This window comes from Gopherus flavomarginatus, chromosome 1 (genome assembly GCF_025201925.1).
Source record: "Gopherus flavomarginatus isolate rGopFla2 chromosome 1, rGopFla2.mat.asm, whole genome shotgun sequence".
NCBI classification, from domain to species: domain Eukaryota; kingdom Metazoa; phylum Chordata; order Testudines; family Testudinidae; genus Gopherus; species Gopherus flavomarginatus.
The window spans coordinates 84603030-84619453 of record NC_066617.1 but is presented as its reverse complement, the minus strand read 5'-3'; the positions used below and the strand labels follow the sequence as shown (position 1 = coordinate 84619453).

At 43.4% G+C, this 16424-nt stretch overlaps 1 protein-coding gene across 3 annotated transcripts in view; it reads left to right on the top strand.

The window, feature by feature from the left end:
- Positions 1-16424, top strand: part of POC1B (POC1 centriolar protein B) — a 166756-nt gene that overhangs the window by 103683 nt on the left and 46649 nt on the right. For 2 of the 3 annotated variants that reach the window (XM_050935600.1, XM_050935599.1), the window contains 2 exons: positions 10772-10996; positions 12544-14581. The exons of the other annotated variant lie outside the window; for it this stretch is intronic. In XM_050935600.1, the coding sequence (XP_050791557.1) occupies positions 10772-10996; positions 12544-12648 (330 nt within the window). In that variant the 3' untranslated portion in view covers positions 12649-14581. Of the gene's footprint in view, positions 1-10771; positions 10997-12543; positions 14582-16424 lie in introns of those variants that run through there. 3 annotated transcript variants of the gene reach the window in all.

Here is a 16424-nt window from a genome sequence, read left to right as displayed (position 1 = left end):
CTAATAATTGATTGCTGGAGTGTTTCTTTGGCTGTGGAAGAACTCTTTTGGTGGCCTAGTCCTGGAGCTTCTAGCAACATGGGACTGCCTTCAAATTCCACAGGTGGGAATCATTGGACCATGAGTGATGAATGTGGAGAGAAGCTGCAAACGGAAAATTAGGTAAGAGTTCTCATTTCTACATGTATGGCTCCTTCACAGAAGTGAAGAAGATTGCTGCTCTTGTACCATCTAATGTGGGCCATATTTTGATAGAAACATATCTAGATGTCTTTAATGCCATTAATCGTTAAGTACGTAGTCATACTCATAAATTATCTGACTGAAGTTTGTAAACCTTTACCAGTGCTCTTTCCTTGTTTATAACTAAGTTACAGATTCTTTGGGCACAATTTACAATAAATAATTTTTTCTTTAGAACACTGGTTTGTCTTATGTTTGTGGCTTTCCTCTGCATGGATTGTTTTTGCATTGAAGGTATTTGGTCCTTTCAAGTTTGACAAGTATTAAGTCTCTTTGTCTTCCACTTATTTATGTAGCCCTTCCCTGCCATGTCATGTCATCTTTTTGCAGACAATATCAGTGTCCCAGGGGTCCTACTCAAGACACTAAGGTAGTATAAGACTTTCCGCCTGATGTACCTAGCTGCAAAACACTCTCCACTGCCCGTTCAACTGCTAATGTTCTAGAATGTTAGAGCATTGTTCTGTTGTTAAATCAACAAAAAAAATCTTTTTTATTTATTTCCTCATGCTGCTTATTCAAGCTGACAGATTTTTCTCCCTGAAGTTTTAAGGATACATTTGTATTGGATTTAGTAACAAAAGTTGTAGGAGTTCATAATGAAATTTCTGTCTGATTTACTTACAGTCTGCAGAAATTCAAAAATACATCTGTTGTATCAGCACCGAGACTAACAGGAAACCTCAGCTACCAAGTAGGTCACTGTTTAGGGCAGAGATTCTCAAACTGAGGCAGGCAGAGTGGAATGTATTCGGGGGGTGGGGGCGTGAGAAGTTTTAGGGGGAGGAAATATACTGCACACATTTTCCTCACAGCAATGAATAACTAGCTAAGCTGATTCTTCCAGATACATCAGGTCCTCGACTGTGCTGTGCATTTGACTCTAGATGACGCTGTGTGTTTTGAAGGATTTCTGTTAAGCGTGCATAGCATTATACAGAGTCATTGCCATCTGTACATTGATCCGTTTCCTACGATGCAGTGTGGATATTTAATTGAAGGTAGAAGGGGATCTCTGGATAGCTTTCTCAAGCACTACCCAGTATAGAATTGCTGTGCTCCAAAAAACAGGTGCACCTGTCATACTGGTAACAGCGTTGTGATGCAAGTATGATCTCACTTAAAATGTATATTACTCTATACTTAAATGGCTCGGCTTGAATCAATGCCTTACTGTTTTTAATATTTACTAAGAGTTGCCTGTTTATTAAATCGGTATATGTACTTGTGTAGTGCGAGGCCGGGGGGCGTTAACTACTACAGACACAAAAAAGGGGGGCACGATTGAGTATTTTTGAGAACCACAGGTGTCTAATATTCTTAGAATTCTTCTTTCCCCGCCCCCAGAAAATCAATGTGTGTGTGTTTTGTTTTGAACTACTTGGCAATCATTTTAATAACTTTTCAGAAAAATTGATTTATAAAGCAGTAAGCATTCAGAAAAGACCAGGATTGTGTTCTGTATTGCTTAACCACATTTATAATCTTTTCATTTTTATCTCACAAAAAGATGTACTACTCATGGAGCAAGAAAATGAATTTGCTTTTCAAAAATATTATCAGAAAAATAATAACATTCTTGCAGTTTCCTGTTATAATTAAACATGAAAATCAAATTTCTTCTAATATATTAATAGGTTGTAAGATGAGAATGATTTTTGGTATATAGCAGCACAATTTATTTTTCTTATTTTTCTCCATTAGCTAATTTTGGAGAACTTTTCCAATTGATAGGCTGGCACACATGCAGAAGAGCCTTATTAATCCTATTTCCTGAGGATCCTAAAAAACTAAAAACATCTTAGTGAGTTTGAGATACTTTTATGATCTGGAGGAAGGACATTTCACATACCTAAAGCTACAGAGGCAAGATATGAACAGTACCCTTTCTACAACAACAATTCTCAAGCTGCAACAGCTCCATTTTCTTCTTACATGTCTAAAAATACATAAAGTCAACACCACCAACTTTCTAATGTGCCGGTGGGGGCGGGGAGGCTAAAACCCCCAAGCTCTGCCCCAGGTCCTGACCCCACTCTACCCCTTCCCCCAGACTCCTGCCTCTTCCTGCCCCCACTCCATCCCTTCCCTACAACTAGAATACTATATTCTTGAATATACAATGTTGATGCGTATAAATGTTATGGATTATCAGATAGCAGCAGCTAGCAACACTATACTGAAAGTTCTGTACAGTGTATCCTTTATAAACTCTCTCTCCTGAGTTAATAAACATTCACATGTGAGAAATTGCTGCAGGTTCAGCTTTGCAGACAAGGTCTTGACTGGCAAACAACTTTAAAATAAACTACATTCCAAATGCCAGTTTTTCAGACTCTGGTGCTTAACATTTGGGCACCTAAATCGCTATTTAAATGCCTAATCTCTCTCATTTATTTATTTACTTACTTACTTACTTACTGTTCCAGTCCTATTCCTATGGAAGTCCATGTAAAGACATCTTTTGATTTCAGTGGAACTTAGATCCAATTTTTAGCTAACTACTGATTGATTTGCCTAAATCAACACCTAGCACCCCAGCTTTGAAAATTGGACACTAAATCAATTCAGCAATTTAAGTTCTAGAAAGTTATGTTGGTCATGAGAAGGATTTTTTATGAATTAAGATGTTGTCATAAACAGATAGCTAAGGGTTAATGTCTCTTTCACCTGAAGCACCTGACCAGAGGACCAATCAGGAAACCGGATTTTTTCAACTTTGGGTGGAGGGAAGTGTGTGTCTGAGTCTTTTGTCAGTTTTCCTGCTTTCTCTGAGTTTTGGAGAAGTACTTTCTACTTTCTAGTCTTCTGTTTCTAAGTGTAAGGACAAAGAGATCAGATAGTAAGTTCTATGGTTTCTTTTCTTTGGTATTTGCATGAATATAAGTGCTGGAGTGCTTTGATTTGTATTCTTTTTGAATAAGGCTGTTTATTCAATATTCTTTTAAGCAATTGACCCTGTGTTGTATCATCTTAATACAGAGAGATTATTTGTACTTATTTTTCTTTCTTTTTATATAAAGCTTTCTTTTAAGACCTGTTGGAGTTTTTCTTTACTTCAGGGAAATTGAGTCTGTACTCACCAGGGAATTGGTGGGAGGAAGAAAAGGGGAGATCTGTGTGTTGGATTGCTAGCCTGACTTTGCATTCCCTCTGGGGGAATAGGAAAGTACTTTTTGTTTTCAGGATTGGGAACAGAGAGGGGGAGTCTCTCTGTGTAGTTTCACAGAGCTTGTGTCTGTGTATCTCTCCAGGAGCACCTGGAGGGGGGAAGAGAAAAAGGATTATTTCCCTTGGTTGTGAGACTCAAGGGATTTGGGTCTTGGGGTCCCCAGGGAAGGTTTTTCAGAGGGACCAGAGTGCCCCAAAACACTCTAATTTTTTGGGTGGTGGCAGCAGGTACCAGGTCCAAGCTGGTAACTAAGCTTGGAGGTTTTCATGCTAACCCCCATATTTTGGACGCTAAGGTCCAAATCTGGGACTAAGGTTATTACATGAGTGGCAGCTGGTGGGATATAGACAGAATCCAGAAGCCAGTAGGAATATTATATTTTTCTTTTTTCTGCTAAGGGCTTTTTAGCAGAGAGAAACAGCTGGTTTTAAAAGGGAACCAGAGAGAATTTTTTTTTTCTCTCCTCTCTCTGGCAGTTTGTGGCTTGCATGTTAAGCGAGAAGCCATTAAGAAACTGTTGAGGGTCTTTTGTCATGCAATAGCCCTCCCATTAGGAGGCAAGTACCAGCACTTATATGCATGCAAATAAAGTGGTTTTTCTGGTTTCCCTTCATTGAACATTAGCTAGAGAGAGAAAAGGAAAAAAGCACTGTTGCTAGGCAGACTCCAGGAGGGAACAGAGCCTGCAGTTCAGAAGATAAACACCGGAGGGCACCCCAACACAAGAAAACAGGAACCATGACTTCTAAGGCAAAAATTGACGCCGAAGAACAAATCAAAGAAGCTGAACACAGGCGACAACTGGAAATAAAACAAAAAGAGATGGAGATGAAAGAAAGAGAAGAACAAATCAAACAGGCAGCACACAAAAGAAAACTAGAGGAAGAAGAGTTCGCCCACCGAAGGAAACAAGAAGAAGAAGAGTTGGCCCACTGCCGAGAAATGGAAAAGCACCAAAAAGAGAATGAAGAGAAGGAAAAACAGAGAAAACATGAACTGGAGTTGGCAAAAGCTGGGCTGCCTGTGCCAGCCAACCCTAACAACCCGGCGCCAAATATTGCTCCACAGCACAGGAAATTTCCCACCTACAAGGCAGGTGATGACACCGAGGCCTTCTTGGAAAATTTTGAAAGAGCCTGTCTTGGGTACAGCATTCCCGAAGACCAGTACATGGTAGAATTGAGGTCACAGCTCAGTGGACCTTTAGCAGAGGTGGCAGTTGAAATGCCTAAGCACCAAATGAATGACTATAAACTTTTTCAAACCAAGGCCAGATACAGGATGGGGATAACCCCAGATCATGCCCATCGGCACTTCAGAACCCAAAAGTGGAAACCCGAGGTGTCATTTCCCAAACACGCCTACTACATTGCAAAAAACTATGAGGCCTGGATAACAGGAAACAACATTCAAACCTTGGAAGAACTGAACCTCCTCATACAAATGGAGCAGTTCTTGGATGGTGTTCCTGAAGACATCACACGGTACATACAAGATGGAAATCCCAAAGATATCGCTGAGGCGGGGGAAATTGGAGCCAAATGGATGGAACTGGCAGAAAGCAAGAAAGCTACTGTCAAGGGGAACGATTACCCCAGGGGGCACACAGACCATAAACCCTACAACCGAGGACAGCCAAAGACCCCACATACCACCCAAGTAAAGCCACACATACCCTACCCTTCAACCTCACCAGTCTCCAGTAACTCACCTCGGCCCAGTGACCCATCAGATGGAAGATGCTTTAAGTGTAATGAACTGGGACATATCAAGGCCAAGTGTCCCAAGAACACCATGCGAGTGCAATTCATTACACCCCCATCACACCAAAGATCCCCAGGCCCGGATGCCTCTCAAATACCTTTGGAGCGAAGGGAAAATTTGAGAGTGGGCGGAAAGAAGGTTACTGCGTGGAGAGACACGGGGGCACAAGTGTCAGCTATCCACCAATCCTTCGTTGACCCCAAATTCATCAACCCAAAGGCCAAAGTTACAATTTACCCCTTCATGTCACAAGCTGTAGACTTGCCTACAGCTCAACTGCCTGTCCAGTACAAAGGCTGGTCAGGAATGTGGACTTTTGCAGTCTATGACAATTATCCTATCCCCATGCTACTGGGGGAAGACTTGGCCAACCAGGTGAGGCGGGCCAAGAGAGTGGGAATGGTTACACGTAGCCAAACCAGGCAAGCTTCCAGACCCATTCCTGTTCCTGAGCCGTCCACAGAGGCCCCGTCTGTGTTACCAGAGACCCAGACAGAGGTAGTGGACCCGGATTCCATGCCTACCACTGAAACAGCCACAGCATCTCCAGTCCCAGGCCCGGAACTGGAACAGCAACCAGCACCAGCAAGTGCAACCACATCTTCAAACTCAACGCCAGAGGGCGCCAGCGAGCCAGAACTGGCAGAAGCAAAAGACAGCCATACCCAAAAGGCTCAGCCAGAGCCTGAAATACCCTCAGGTGCACCAGCGGAGAGCGGTTCACCAGCAACGGAAACAACCCCATCACCTACATCGCTTCCAGAGGGACCAAGCCCAAGTCCACAATCTGAGGAAGAACTGGTGACCCCAGCCTCAAGGGAACAGTTCCAGACTGAGCAGGAAGCAGATGACAGCCTTCAGAAAGCTTGGGCGGTGGCACGGAGCACCCCACCGCCTCTCAGCTCTTCTAATCGATCCCGGTTTGCTATAGACCAAGGACTTTTATACAAGGAAATTCTTTCTGGTGGACACCGGGAAGAATGGCAGCCGCAAAAACAGTTGGTGGTTCCAACTAAGTACCGGGGGAAGCTCTTAAGCTTAGCCCATGATCATCCCAGTGGCCATGCTGGGGTGAACAGAACCAAGGACCGGTTGGGGAAGTCCTTCCACTGGGAGGGGATGGGCAAGGACGTTGCCAAGTATGTCCGGTCTTGTGAGGTATGCCAAAGAGTGGGTAAGCCTCAAGACCAGGTCAAGGCCCCTCTCCAGCCACTCCCCATAATTGAGGTCCCATTTCAGCGAGTAGCTGTGGATATTCTGGGCCCTTTCCCAAAAAAGACGCCCAGAGGAAAGCAGTACGTACTGACTTTAGTGGACTTTGCTACCCGATGGCCGGAAGCAGTAGCTCTAGGCAACACCAGGGCTAACACTGTGTGCCTGGCCTTAACAGACATCTTTGCCAGGGTAGGTTGGCCCTCCGACATCCTTACAGATTCAGGGTCTAATTTCCTGGCAGGGACCATGGAAAAACTGTGGGAAACTCATGGGGTGAATCACTTGGTTGCCACCCCGTACCACCATCAAACCAATGGCCTGGTGGAAAGGTTCAATGGAACTTTGGGGGCCATGATACGAAAATTCATCAACGAATTCTCCAATAATTGGGACCTAGTGTTGCAGCAGTTGCTGTTTGCCTACAGGGCTGTACCACATCCCAGTTTAGGGTTTTCACCATTTGAACTGGTGTATGGTCACGAGGTTAAGGGGCCATTACAGTTGGTGAAGCAGCAATGGGAGGGGTTTACGCCTTCTCCAGGAACTAACATTCTGGACTTTGTAAGCAACCTACAAAGCACCCTCCGACACTCTTTAGCCCTTTCTAGAGAGAACCTAAAGGATGCTCAAGAAGAGCAAAAGGCCTGGTATGACAGACATGCCAGAGAACGTTCCTTCAAGGTAGGAGACCAGGTTATGGTCTTGAAGGCGCAACAGGCCCATAAGATGGAAGCATCATGGGAAGGGCCATTCACGGTCCAAGAGCGCCTGGGAGCTGTAAACTACCTCATAGCATTTCCCAATTCCTCACTAAAGCCTAAAGTGTACCATGTTAATTCTCTCAAGCCTTTCTATTCCAGAGATTTACAGGTTTGTCAGTTTACAGTCCAGGGAGATGATGCTGAGTGGCCTGACGGTGTCTACTACGACGGGAAAAAAGACGGTGGCGTGGAAGAGGTGAACCTCTCAACCACCCTGGAACGTCTGCAGCGGCAACAAATCAAGGAGCTGTGCACTAGCTTCGCCCCATTGTTCTCAGCCACCCCAGGACGGACTGAACGGGCATACCACTCCATTGATACAGGTAATGCTCACCCAATCAGAACCCCACCCTACCGAGTGTCTCCTCATGCCCAAGCTGCTATAGAACGGGAGATCCAGAACATGCTACAGATGGGTATAATCCGCTCATCTACCAGTGCATGGGCATCTCCAGTGGTTCTGGTACCCAAACCAGATGGGGAAATACGCTTTTGCGTGGACTACCGTAAGCTAAATGCTGTAACTCGTCCGGACAACTATCCAATGCCACGTACCGATGAGCTATTGGAAAAGTTGGGACGTGCCCAGTTCATCTCTACAATAGACTTAACCAAGGGGTACTGGCAAGTACCGCTAGATGAACCTGCCAAGGATAGGTCAGCATTCGTCACCCATGCGGGGGTGTATGAATTCAATGTCCTTCCTTTCGGCCTTCGAAATGCACCCGCCACCTTCCAGAGGCTGGTAGATGGTCTACTAGCTGGACTGGGAGAATTTGCAGTTGCCTACCTCGATGATGTGGCCATTTTTTCAGACTCCTGGCCCGAACACCTACTACACCTGGAAAAGGTCTTTGAGCGCATCAGGCAGGCAGGACTAACTGTTAAGGCCAAAAAGTGTCAAATAGGCCAAAACAGAGTGACTTACCTGGGGCACCAGGTGGGTCGAGAAACCATAAACCCCCTACAGGCCAAGGTGGATGCTATCCAAAAGTGGCCTGTCCCACGGTCCAAGAAGCAGGTCCAATCCTTCTTAGGCTTGGCCGGATACTACAGGCGATTTGTACCACACTACAGCCAAATCGCTGCCCCACTGACCGACCTGACCAAAAAGACCCAGCCAAATGCCGTTAAGTGGACTGATGAGTGTCAAAAGGCCTTTACCCAGCTTAAGGCGATGCTCATGTCTGACCCTGTGCTCAGGGCCCCGGATTTTGACAAGCCATTCCTAGTAACCACAGATGCATCTGAGCGTGGTATAGGAGCAGTGCTCATGCAGGAAGCAACAGATCACAACTTCCATCCTGTCGTGTTTCTCAGCAAGAAACTGTCTGAGAGGGAAAGTCACTGGTCAGTCAGTGAGAAGGAATGCTATGCCATTGTGTACGCCCTGGAAAAGCTACGCCCATATGTTTGGGGACGGCGGTTCCAACTACAAACTGACCATGCTGCACTAAAGTGGCTTCATACTGCCAAGGGGAACAACAAGAAACTTCTTCGTTGGAGTTTAGCTCTCCAAGATTTTGATTTTGAAATTCAACACATCACAGGAGCTTCTAACAAAGTAGCTGATGCACTCTCCCGTGAGAGTTTCCCAGAATTCAGTAGTTAAAAAGTGTTCTTAAAATGTAGAAGTCTGTTAGTTATATACTTAGGAGTATAGGTAAAGGTGTATGTGTTGTATTAATCTGTTTATTTTCAAGTTCAAGAAGGAAATCGCCGCCAGTGAGCTTCCCCACTGTCTGCAATTTGGGGGGCGTGTCATAAACAGATAGCTAAGGGTTAATGTCTCTTTCACCTGAAGCACCTGACCAGAGGACCAATCAGGAAACCGGATTTTTTCAACTTTGGGTGGAGGGAAGTGTGTGTCTGAGTCTTTTGTCAGTTTTCCTGCTTTCTCTGAGTTTTGGAGAAGTACTTTCTACTTTCTAGTCTTCTGTTTCTAAGTGTAAGGACAAAGAGATCAGATAGTAAGTTCTATGGTTTCTTTTCTTTGGTATTTGCATGAATATAAGTGCTGGAGTGCTTTGATTTGTATTCTTTTTGAATAAGGCTGTTTATTCAATATTCTTTTAAGCAATTGACCCTGTGTTGTATCATCTTAATACAGAGAGATTATTTGTACTTATTTTTCTTTCTTTTTATATAAAGCTTTCTTTTAAGACCTGTTGGAGTTTTTCTTTACTTCAGGGAAATTGAGTCTGTACTCACCAGGGAATTGGTGGGAGGAAGAAAAGGGGAGATCTGTGTGTTGGATTGCTAGCCTGACTTTGCATTCCCTCTGGGGGAATAGGAAAGTACTTTTTGTTTTCAGGATTGGGAACAGAGAGGGGGAGTCTCTCTGTGTAGTTTCACAGAGCTTGTGTCTGTGTATCTCTCCAGGAGCACCTGGAGGGGGGAAGGGAAAAAGGATTATTTCCCTTGGTTGTGAGACTCAAGGGATTTGGGTCTTGGGGTCCCCAGGGAAGGTTTTTCAGAGGGACCAGAGTGCCCCAAAACACTCTAATTTTTTGGGTGGTGGCAGCAGGTACCAGGTCCAAGCTGGTAACTAAGCTTGGAGGTTTTCATGCTAACCCCCATATTTTGGACGCTAAGGTCCAAATCTGGGACTAAGGTTATTACAGATGTATTTTACGATTCTCTAATTTGAAAATATATCCAGTTTTAAATCATTAGTATTTTGGAGGATTAGTTAGGTAAAATTTCAGAATTTTCTCTTTCCATTGCTAAGCTTTTTGGGTTATTTTACAAGACTTAAAGAACCTTTAGAGAGACCATTCCAATTTTAACTTCTCATGTATTCTGTTTTCTTTTGTAATCTAATGGATATTACAAGGCTAATTTGTGTAAGAAAACAAATTGTGGCTGCTAACATTAGTTTATTTAGAGGGAAAATATCTGAGGCATTAAAAGAATGTGACCCTTGGCATCTTGATAGAGCCAGGTAAAGTTGATGTGAGTGACCATCTGGTGACTGCTGACTTCACAGCCTCTCCTCGCATGAGAGTGCCATTAAAACTCCTGAGGGTGCAAAGAAAAGCAGAAATAAAGCAGCATGAAAGGAACTGATACTGTCACTGTGATCTTGAGGCAATGCTCATATATCAGCATTGTTTGATAGTTTAATCTTCTCTCTCTCCCTTGACTTGAGGTTGTGTGTACTCTTTCAACCTTTTCCTCCTCTTGTTCTTTGGGGAAGTCAGTTTCCCAGGAAAATGTAGCTGAATGAGTAACTAAAAACTATCTATGGCTGTTTTCCGTTGTATAGGATACCTTTCTCTTTTATTGAAGAAAGATTTACATTGACTTTAATCTCCAGTAGTAAAACCTCTAATCCCTCAGTCATATGTACCCAAGATATAGTAGTTAGTGTTGACATCATCTGTGAGGATTGCTGAATTTTCTCCATATACTGTGAACTTTTGTTCCCTCATATATCTGCCACAGCCAAAATTCTCTTCTTGGTGAGAATGAATGGATGTGGTATAAAATTAGACCTTATACAGAAAGCAAAACTGACCCTTTGTATGTGCTTATGTATATGCCAATATATTTTTGAAGCATAAAAAAGTAGATCTTTATATCTTCCTTCCCCTTTGATTCCAACTGAATGAAGTCAAGGACACCTGGCTCTTCAAATGGAATTTCCCCATTCAAAGATGATATGAGCAGTGAAGATCTGCGGTATCGTCCTGCTTTGTTCTCACCCACAAGCTCAAGAAGGAGGCTGGAGGACGAGGTTGAACCAGCTGTGTGTACCGTGGACAAGCGCATAGGCATCTCGCCAGCTCTGGGTAATGCTTTAGAGCACATTGTGGAGCAGCTGGATGTTTTGACTTTAGTGAGTATGCAATGGACTTGTAATGCTTCCTTAATTAATATGGTAATTCCCTCATTTCTGGGTAAAAAACCTCATAACCCAAAGTATTAAAATGTTGTGTGGGCTGACTTTACAGATGGTTAGAGCCCTGCTGAATTCTTTCAATCTTATGAAATGTTGGCCATATGAATTAAATTCATTAAAGTCAACATAGAAGTTTCTGTAAAAAGCTTTTTCTTGTTATGCAACTGCCAATGGCATTTTAAAACTTTGAAAGGCTATTGTTATATTTTTAACTCTTTGGCTGGGGAAGCTGTGATTTTTCAGTAGTAACTGCTAATGTTGATTGACCAGAAGCCTGCTGTTGACTAGAGAGTGTTAGGGTATGGCTACATTTGGAATTTCAAAGCGCTGCCCCGGCAGCGCTGCGGGAGCGCTGCCGCGGCAGCGCTTTGAAGTGTGAGTGTAGTCAGAGCGGCAGCGCTGGGAGAGAGCTCTCCCAGCGCTGCATGTAAACCACATCCCTTACGGGTGTAGCGTGCACCGCTGGGAGCCGCGCTCCCAGCACTGCTGCCCTGATTACACTGACGCTTTACAGCGCTGTATCTTGCAGCGCTCGGGGGGGTGTTTTTTCACACTCCAGTTGCAGCGATGTAAAGTGTGAGTGTAGCCAAGGCCTCAGATTCCAACTTGAGCAATCATGCTCTGGCAGAGGATGAACAAGGTAAGAAAGGCAGAACAGTTAAGAGAAGAGCATCCCCATCTTTTGATAGTTCCAGGACTATAGACATTTTCAGCCTGAGGGCTCCAGGTTCTAGGTATCAAGGTGAAGTCCAGGCACTGGCATAATTCTAATAATCAGTGTGAGAAGAGCAAATACCAGCATTAATCAATGGCTTCTGATTCAGTTGAAAATTCTCAACATGTCCTCTCAGTAACTCAGCTCCAGCCAATTTATATTTAAGCTATTGCACTTTACTTGGTAACTTATTCAAAGTCTGCCTAATGGAAATGGGGTAGTCCAGATAAATGTAGTGAAAGAAATGCAGAGAGAAAATGCTTAATTTATCAGAAGAATCAAAAGAGCTATCAGTTAATTGTGGAATAATGTAGATTAAAGCAGAACTGTCTAGAAAGTTATCTTTCTAGAAATAAAATGAATTCTTGGAGGATGCCTTTATTTAGTACTTAAAAAAAAAAAAAGACTTTTTGGTTGTTTCTGCAGTGCTTGTTTTTGTAGTTGGAGACCCAAACAATATGTTCCATTAATGGATAATATTTTATTTTATTTATATTAAAGCTTGTGTAGATGAATAATTATCCAGGGATACAATACCTTCCAGTAAGTTTTTTTTGTTGAGGCAGGTTTATGCCTTTTGACAATCTTCTTAGTTAAAAAACCATAGTATTAATTTTGGGTTTAAATGGTAAGCTATCTGAAGCCAGTATTGCAGTTATAGTATTTTCTGTTATTCAGTACAAGCTATTGTTTTTGTGTATAAAGCATTGTGCACATTTATGATATTGCAGAAATATGTAAAAAATACACTACTGTTCTCTTCTTGCAGACTATTTCAATCCTGGAGCAGCGACTGACTTTGACTGAAGATAAACTGAAAGAATGCTTAGAAAATCAACACAAAATGTTACTTCAAGCCAGGCAAGGAGAATAAAAAGTACAAATGTATTTGATCTGTACTGCTGAATAGGTTTCATACATTCTCAGGGTACTAATAAATGATGATGCCTTATTTAATCTCACAATAAGCGAAAAGGAAATTTTGTCTCTTATTTTAACCTGTTGCTGTAAGGAGAAAAAAATGAAAAAGCACATGCAGTATATTTTAAAAATCACAGTGGCAAACTAACGTTTGGTTAACATATTTTATAAAATGTAGTTTAGCAGAAGATTAATACAGTTTTAATACACATTTTGGGTGACTCTTTGACATCCATAGAGTGAGGATTTCGCTCTTTATTTTGTTTGTTACCTCTCAACCTTTCATCTTCATTACATTCTACCAGTTGGCAGCCTATACTTAAATATTTTTCCAGGCAGGCCTAAGAAACTTTGTTAAAAGCACTGAACAACAAACTATGCAATCTAGATGGAAGGCATTTATTGTGGAAGGAGGTAAGGCAGCTTTTTCAACCTAAGTGAGACTTACTTAAAATGAAGTTGCCTTAAGAACAGCAGGTAGAAATTGTACACATAGAGAAGTGATAGGACCTGCCCAACTCCTAAAAAATTTCAGGGGGATTTTAGGGAATTCTGTTTTTTTAAGGGTAAGCAGATTTTTTATTACAAATATGAAATATAGTCCCTCCTGCATCCCAAGCCTCTGCCCCAGCCTTGAGTCCCCACCAAGAGACAGCACCCCATACCACCTCCTGCACCCCAACCCCTTGCCCCAGCCCTGACCACTCTCCCAGAGCCAGCACCCCGTATGCCCTCTTGCACCCCAGCACTCTGCCCCAGCCTGGAGCCCCCTCCTATATCCATACTTCCTCCCAGAGCTTGAACCCCTCAACCCCTCCTGCACCCCAACCCCTGCCCAAGGCTCAGCCTGGAGCCCCCTTCCCACACTGCGAACTCCTCAGCACTAGCCCAGAGCCTGCATCTGCTCCCCAACCCCTGTCCCAGCCCAATGAAAGTGAGAGAGAGTGGGGAGAACGAGCGACGGAGAAAAGAGTGGATGTAGTAAGCAGGCCAGGGCTTCGGGAAAGGGGTAGGGCCTCAGGGAAGGAGTAGGGTACATCCTGGTTTGCCCTTACATTCAAAAAATGATCTTGGATCTAAAAAGATTGGAGACCACTGGTATAGCTGAACTCCTTTTCCTGCGTTGAGCTGCACTGAAATCACCAGAGCTCTGCTTGAGCACAAGGGCACACCCATGGAGATTCGATTGCAGAACTGAGGTCAAAGGGGCAAACAACATATCTCAAACATTGTTATTTAAAACTCTGTCATGATCACCCATTTCTGACCATGTATCACCGGAATCTGTGATGCATAATAATCTGTGAATTTGGTCGATGGATATATGTAACTGATCAGATCACATATTTACATTTTGATCTTGAACTGTACTTGTTGTTGGGGAAGAGATATTTCATAGGCAACTAGCCTTTCAATTTGGTTGTCTGGATGCAGACTTATTAAATATCTTCTATAATGAAAGTCATTGTTGCAATCTTATCTATAAGTTTAAGATAGATCTGACCTTGGATTATGCAATTATTTATACCACTATACAATGTGTGGCTACATAAATTCTAACTTTTAGATCAATGTACTTTGCTGCTTAAATTTTAATATTTTCACATTCTTCCTTAACACTGAGTTTTCCTCATTTGATTGAGAGGATTAAGGGCTTGTCTACACAGAGCAGCAATGCTCACTACAAGGTGTGATTTCTGAAGCACACTAATGTGTTTCACATTAATTGATCCATGTAGACCCTGCTGATGTGCACTAAAGGTTCCCTAGAGTACAATTTAGCAAAGTGCAGTTTGAAATAGGAAATCACCCCCCCAGTATTTATTACCCCATCATGTCGATAAGCACTTAGAAATGTAGCCCTTTAAATCTCATGCAGTTACTATTTTCTCTTAACGAGCTTTCCTTTATTAAAAATAAAAATCAACCTTATCAACAGAATAATTTTGTTGTTCTTTGAGTGATTGCAGATGTCCATTCCACTGTAGGTGTGCAGTTCTTTGAAGAGTCTGTCCCTGAGTGGTCCCATTGGGGTGGCACGAGCACCCTCTGTTGTTTTGTACCTCATGTGCAGACGTAAAGGGCTGAACTTCCCCCCGATCCGCTTAGTTCCTTCCTACTGCCTGAGATGGTTGTTGGAGTGCCCTTTCCTTGCTTCTGTAAGTCACTAATGAAATCTGTAAATAGTACCTATTGTATAGTTTTAGTAATTGGTTAGTGTAAAAAAAATTTTTGTTTGTGTGGGTCCATCACCTAGTCTGGATACCAGCTCCAGTACCAGAGATATGCCACATTCTTCATGTTTCAAGCCCTGCTAGTATTGTGGTAAGGCAATGCTTGATAGTGACCCACACTCCAGTTGCCTTGGGGGAGCTCACATGAGACATTTGTAAGGGCTATAAGACCCACTCCAAAAAAGACAGGGCAGCTAGATTGAAATATCTGCTGCTGGAATCGCGGCTATGTCCTAAGCCATCTACCACGGTCCAGGTATCAACAACCTTGGCGTTGGTTAGTAACACACCACCTGCATTACCAGCACCAAAAGACTGTTTGTTTTCCTCAGGCGTTTGAGGTTATGAGAGAGACTTGTTAAACCTCTCAGTGCTGCCATCACCAGCAGTTAGTCTTATCCAGCACTGGTGCCTAAGGTACCAACATCGGCGGCTTCACCTCTACACCAAGCAGTTCTAACTGATTTTGCCATTAGGACACCAATTAAGGTAGTGTCGCCTAAGGGAAAGCCACAGATGATCTCCCCAGCTCCCTTTTCTTCAGAGTCTGAACCTTCTTCACGAGTCCTGATGGATGCACTGTTGCCATGGTCACAAGGAATAAGCTTCTTCCTCGGGTGCTGAAGTGGGATCCCATGTGTCCCAACCCAGCCACTCCCACCATATACCACCTGCCTGCCCTGTTTTCAGCCTCAGTACTAGCATGGGACCTTGGGGGGGACACAGTTGGGGACTGGGGCTGTACCAATGTCCCTTTTGGAACCTAAGAGGTTCTCCCCTCAATCAAGAGTGTCCCCACAGCCACCACACCTGGCTCCATCTACTGGCCATCGGGAGCATCAATGCCACAAGTACCCTAGCGTAATGAGCCTGGCACTGAACAGATTCGGGATCTCTCTCACGAGCAGCCACAAGAGGAGCAGGAACTGGACTGGCTCCCAGTACCATTGACATCCACTTCTTCGTCACCCAATGAGATAATTGTGCTAGAAACTATTTTTCTACCTCCTGATGATTTAAGACTTATCAGGATGAGGAAGATGGCTATCGCCTCTGACATCCACCCAAAGAAACTCCAGAAAAAAAACACAGGTTGGTGGACATCTTGGCATCTGCAGCCCCAGAGAGAATAGCTCTCTCTATTAATGATGCTATTTTAGAGCCTACCAAGGTCCTCAAGCAGACCCCAGCTTCCCTGTCAGACTGCAAAAAGAGTGGAGAGAAGGTACTATGTCCCCCATCAAAGGTTCAAACTCCTATATAATTACCCTTTCCAGGCTCCCTTGTAGAAGCTGCAGACAATGAAAAAGAAAGACAGGGGCACTAGGCATCAACCCCTAAAAATAAATTGGCTAAGAGGCTGGACTTGTTTGGGAGGAGGCTTTATTCCATAGACAGATTACAGCTTTTTATTGCAAATCAGCATGCTTTGCTGGGGCACTATGATTTTACCCCGTGTGATATGGTTTCAGGATTCAAAGACAGGCTCCCAGAT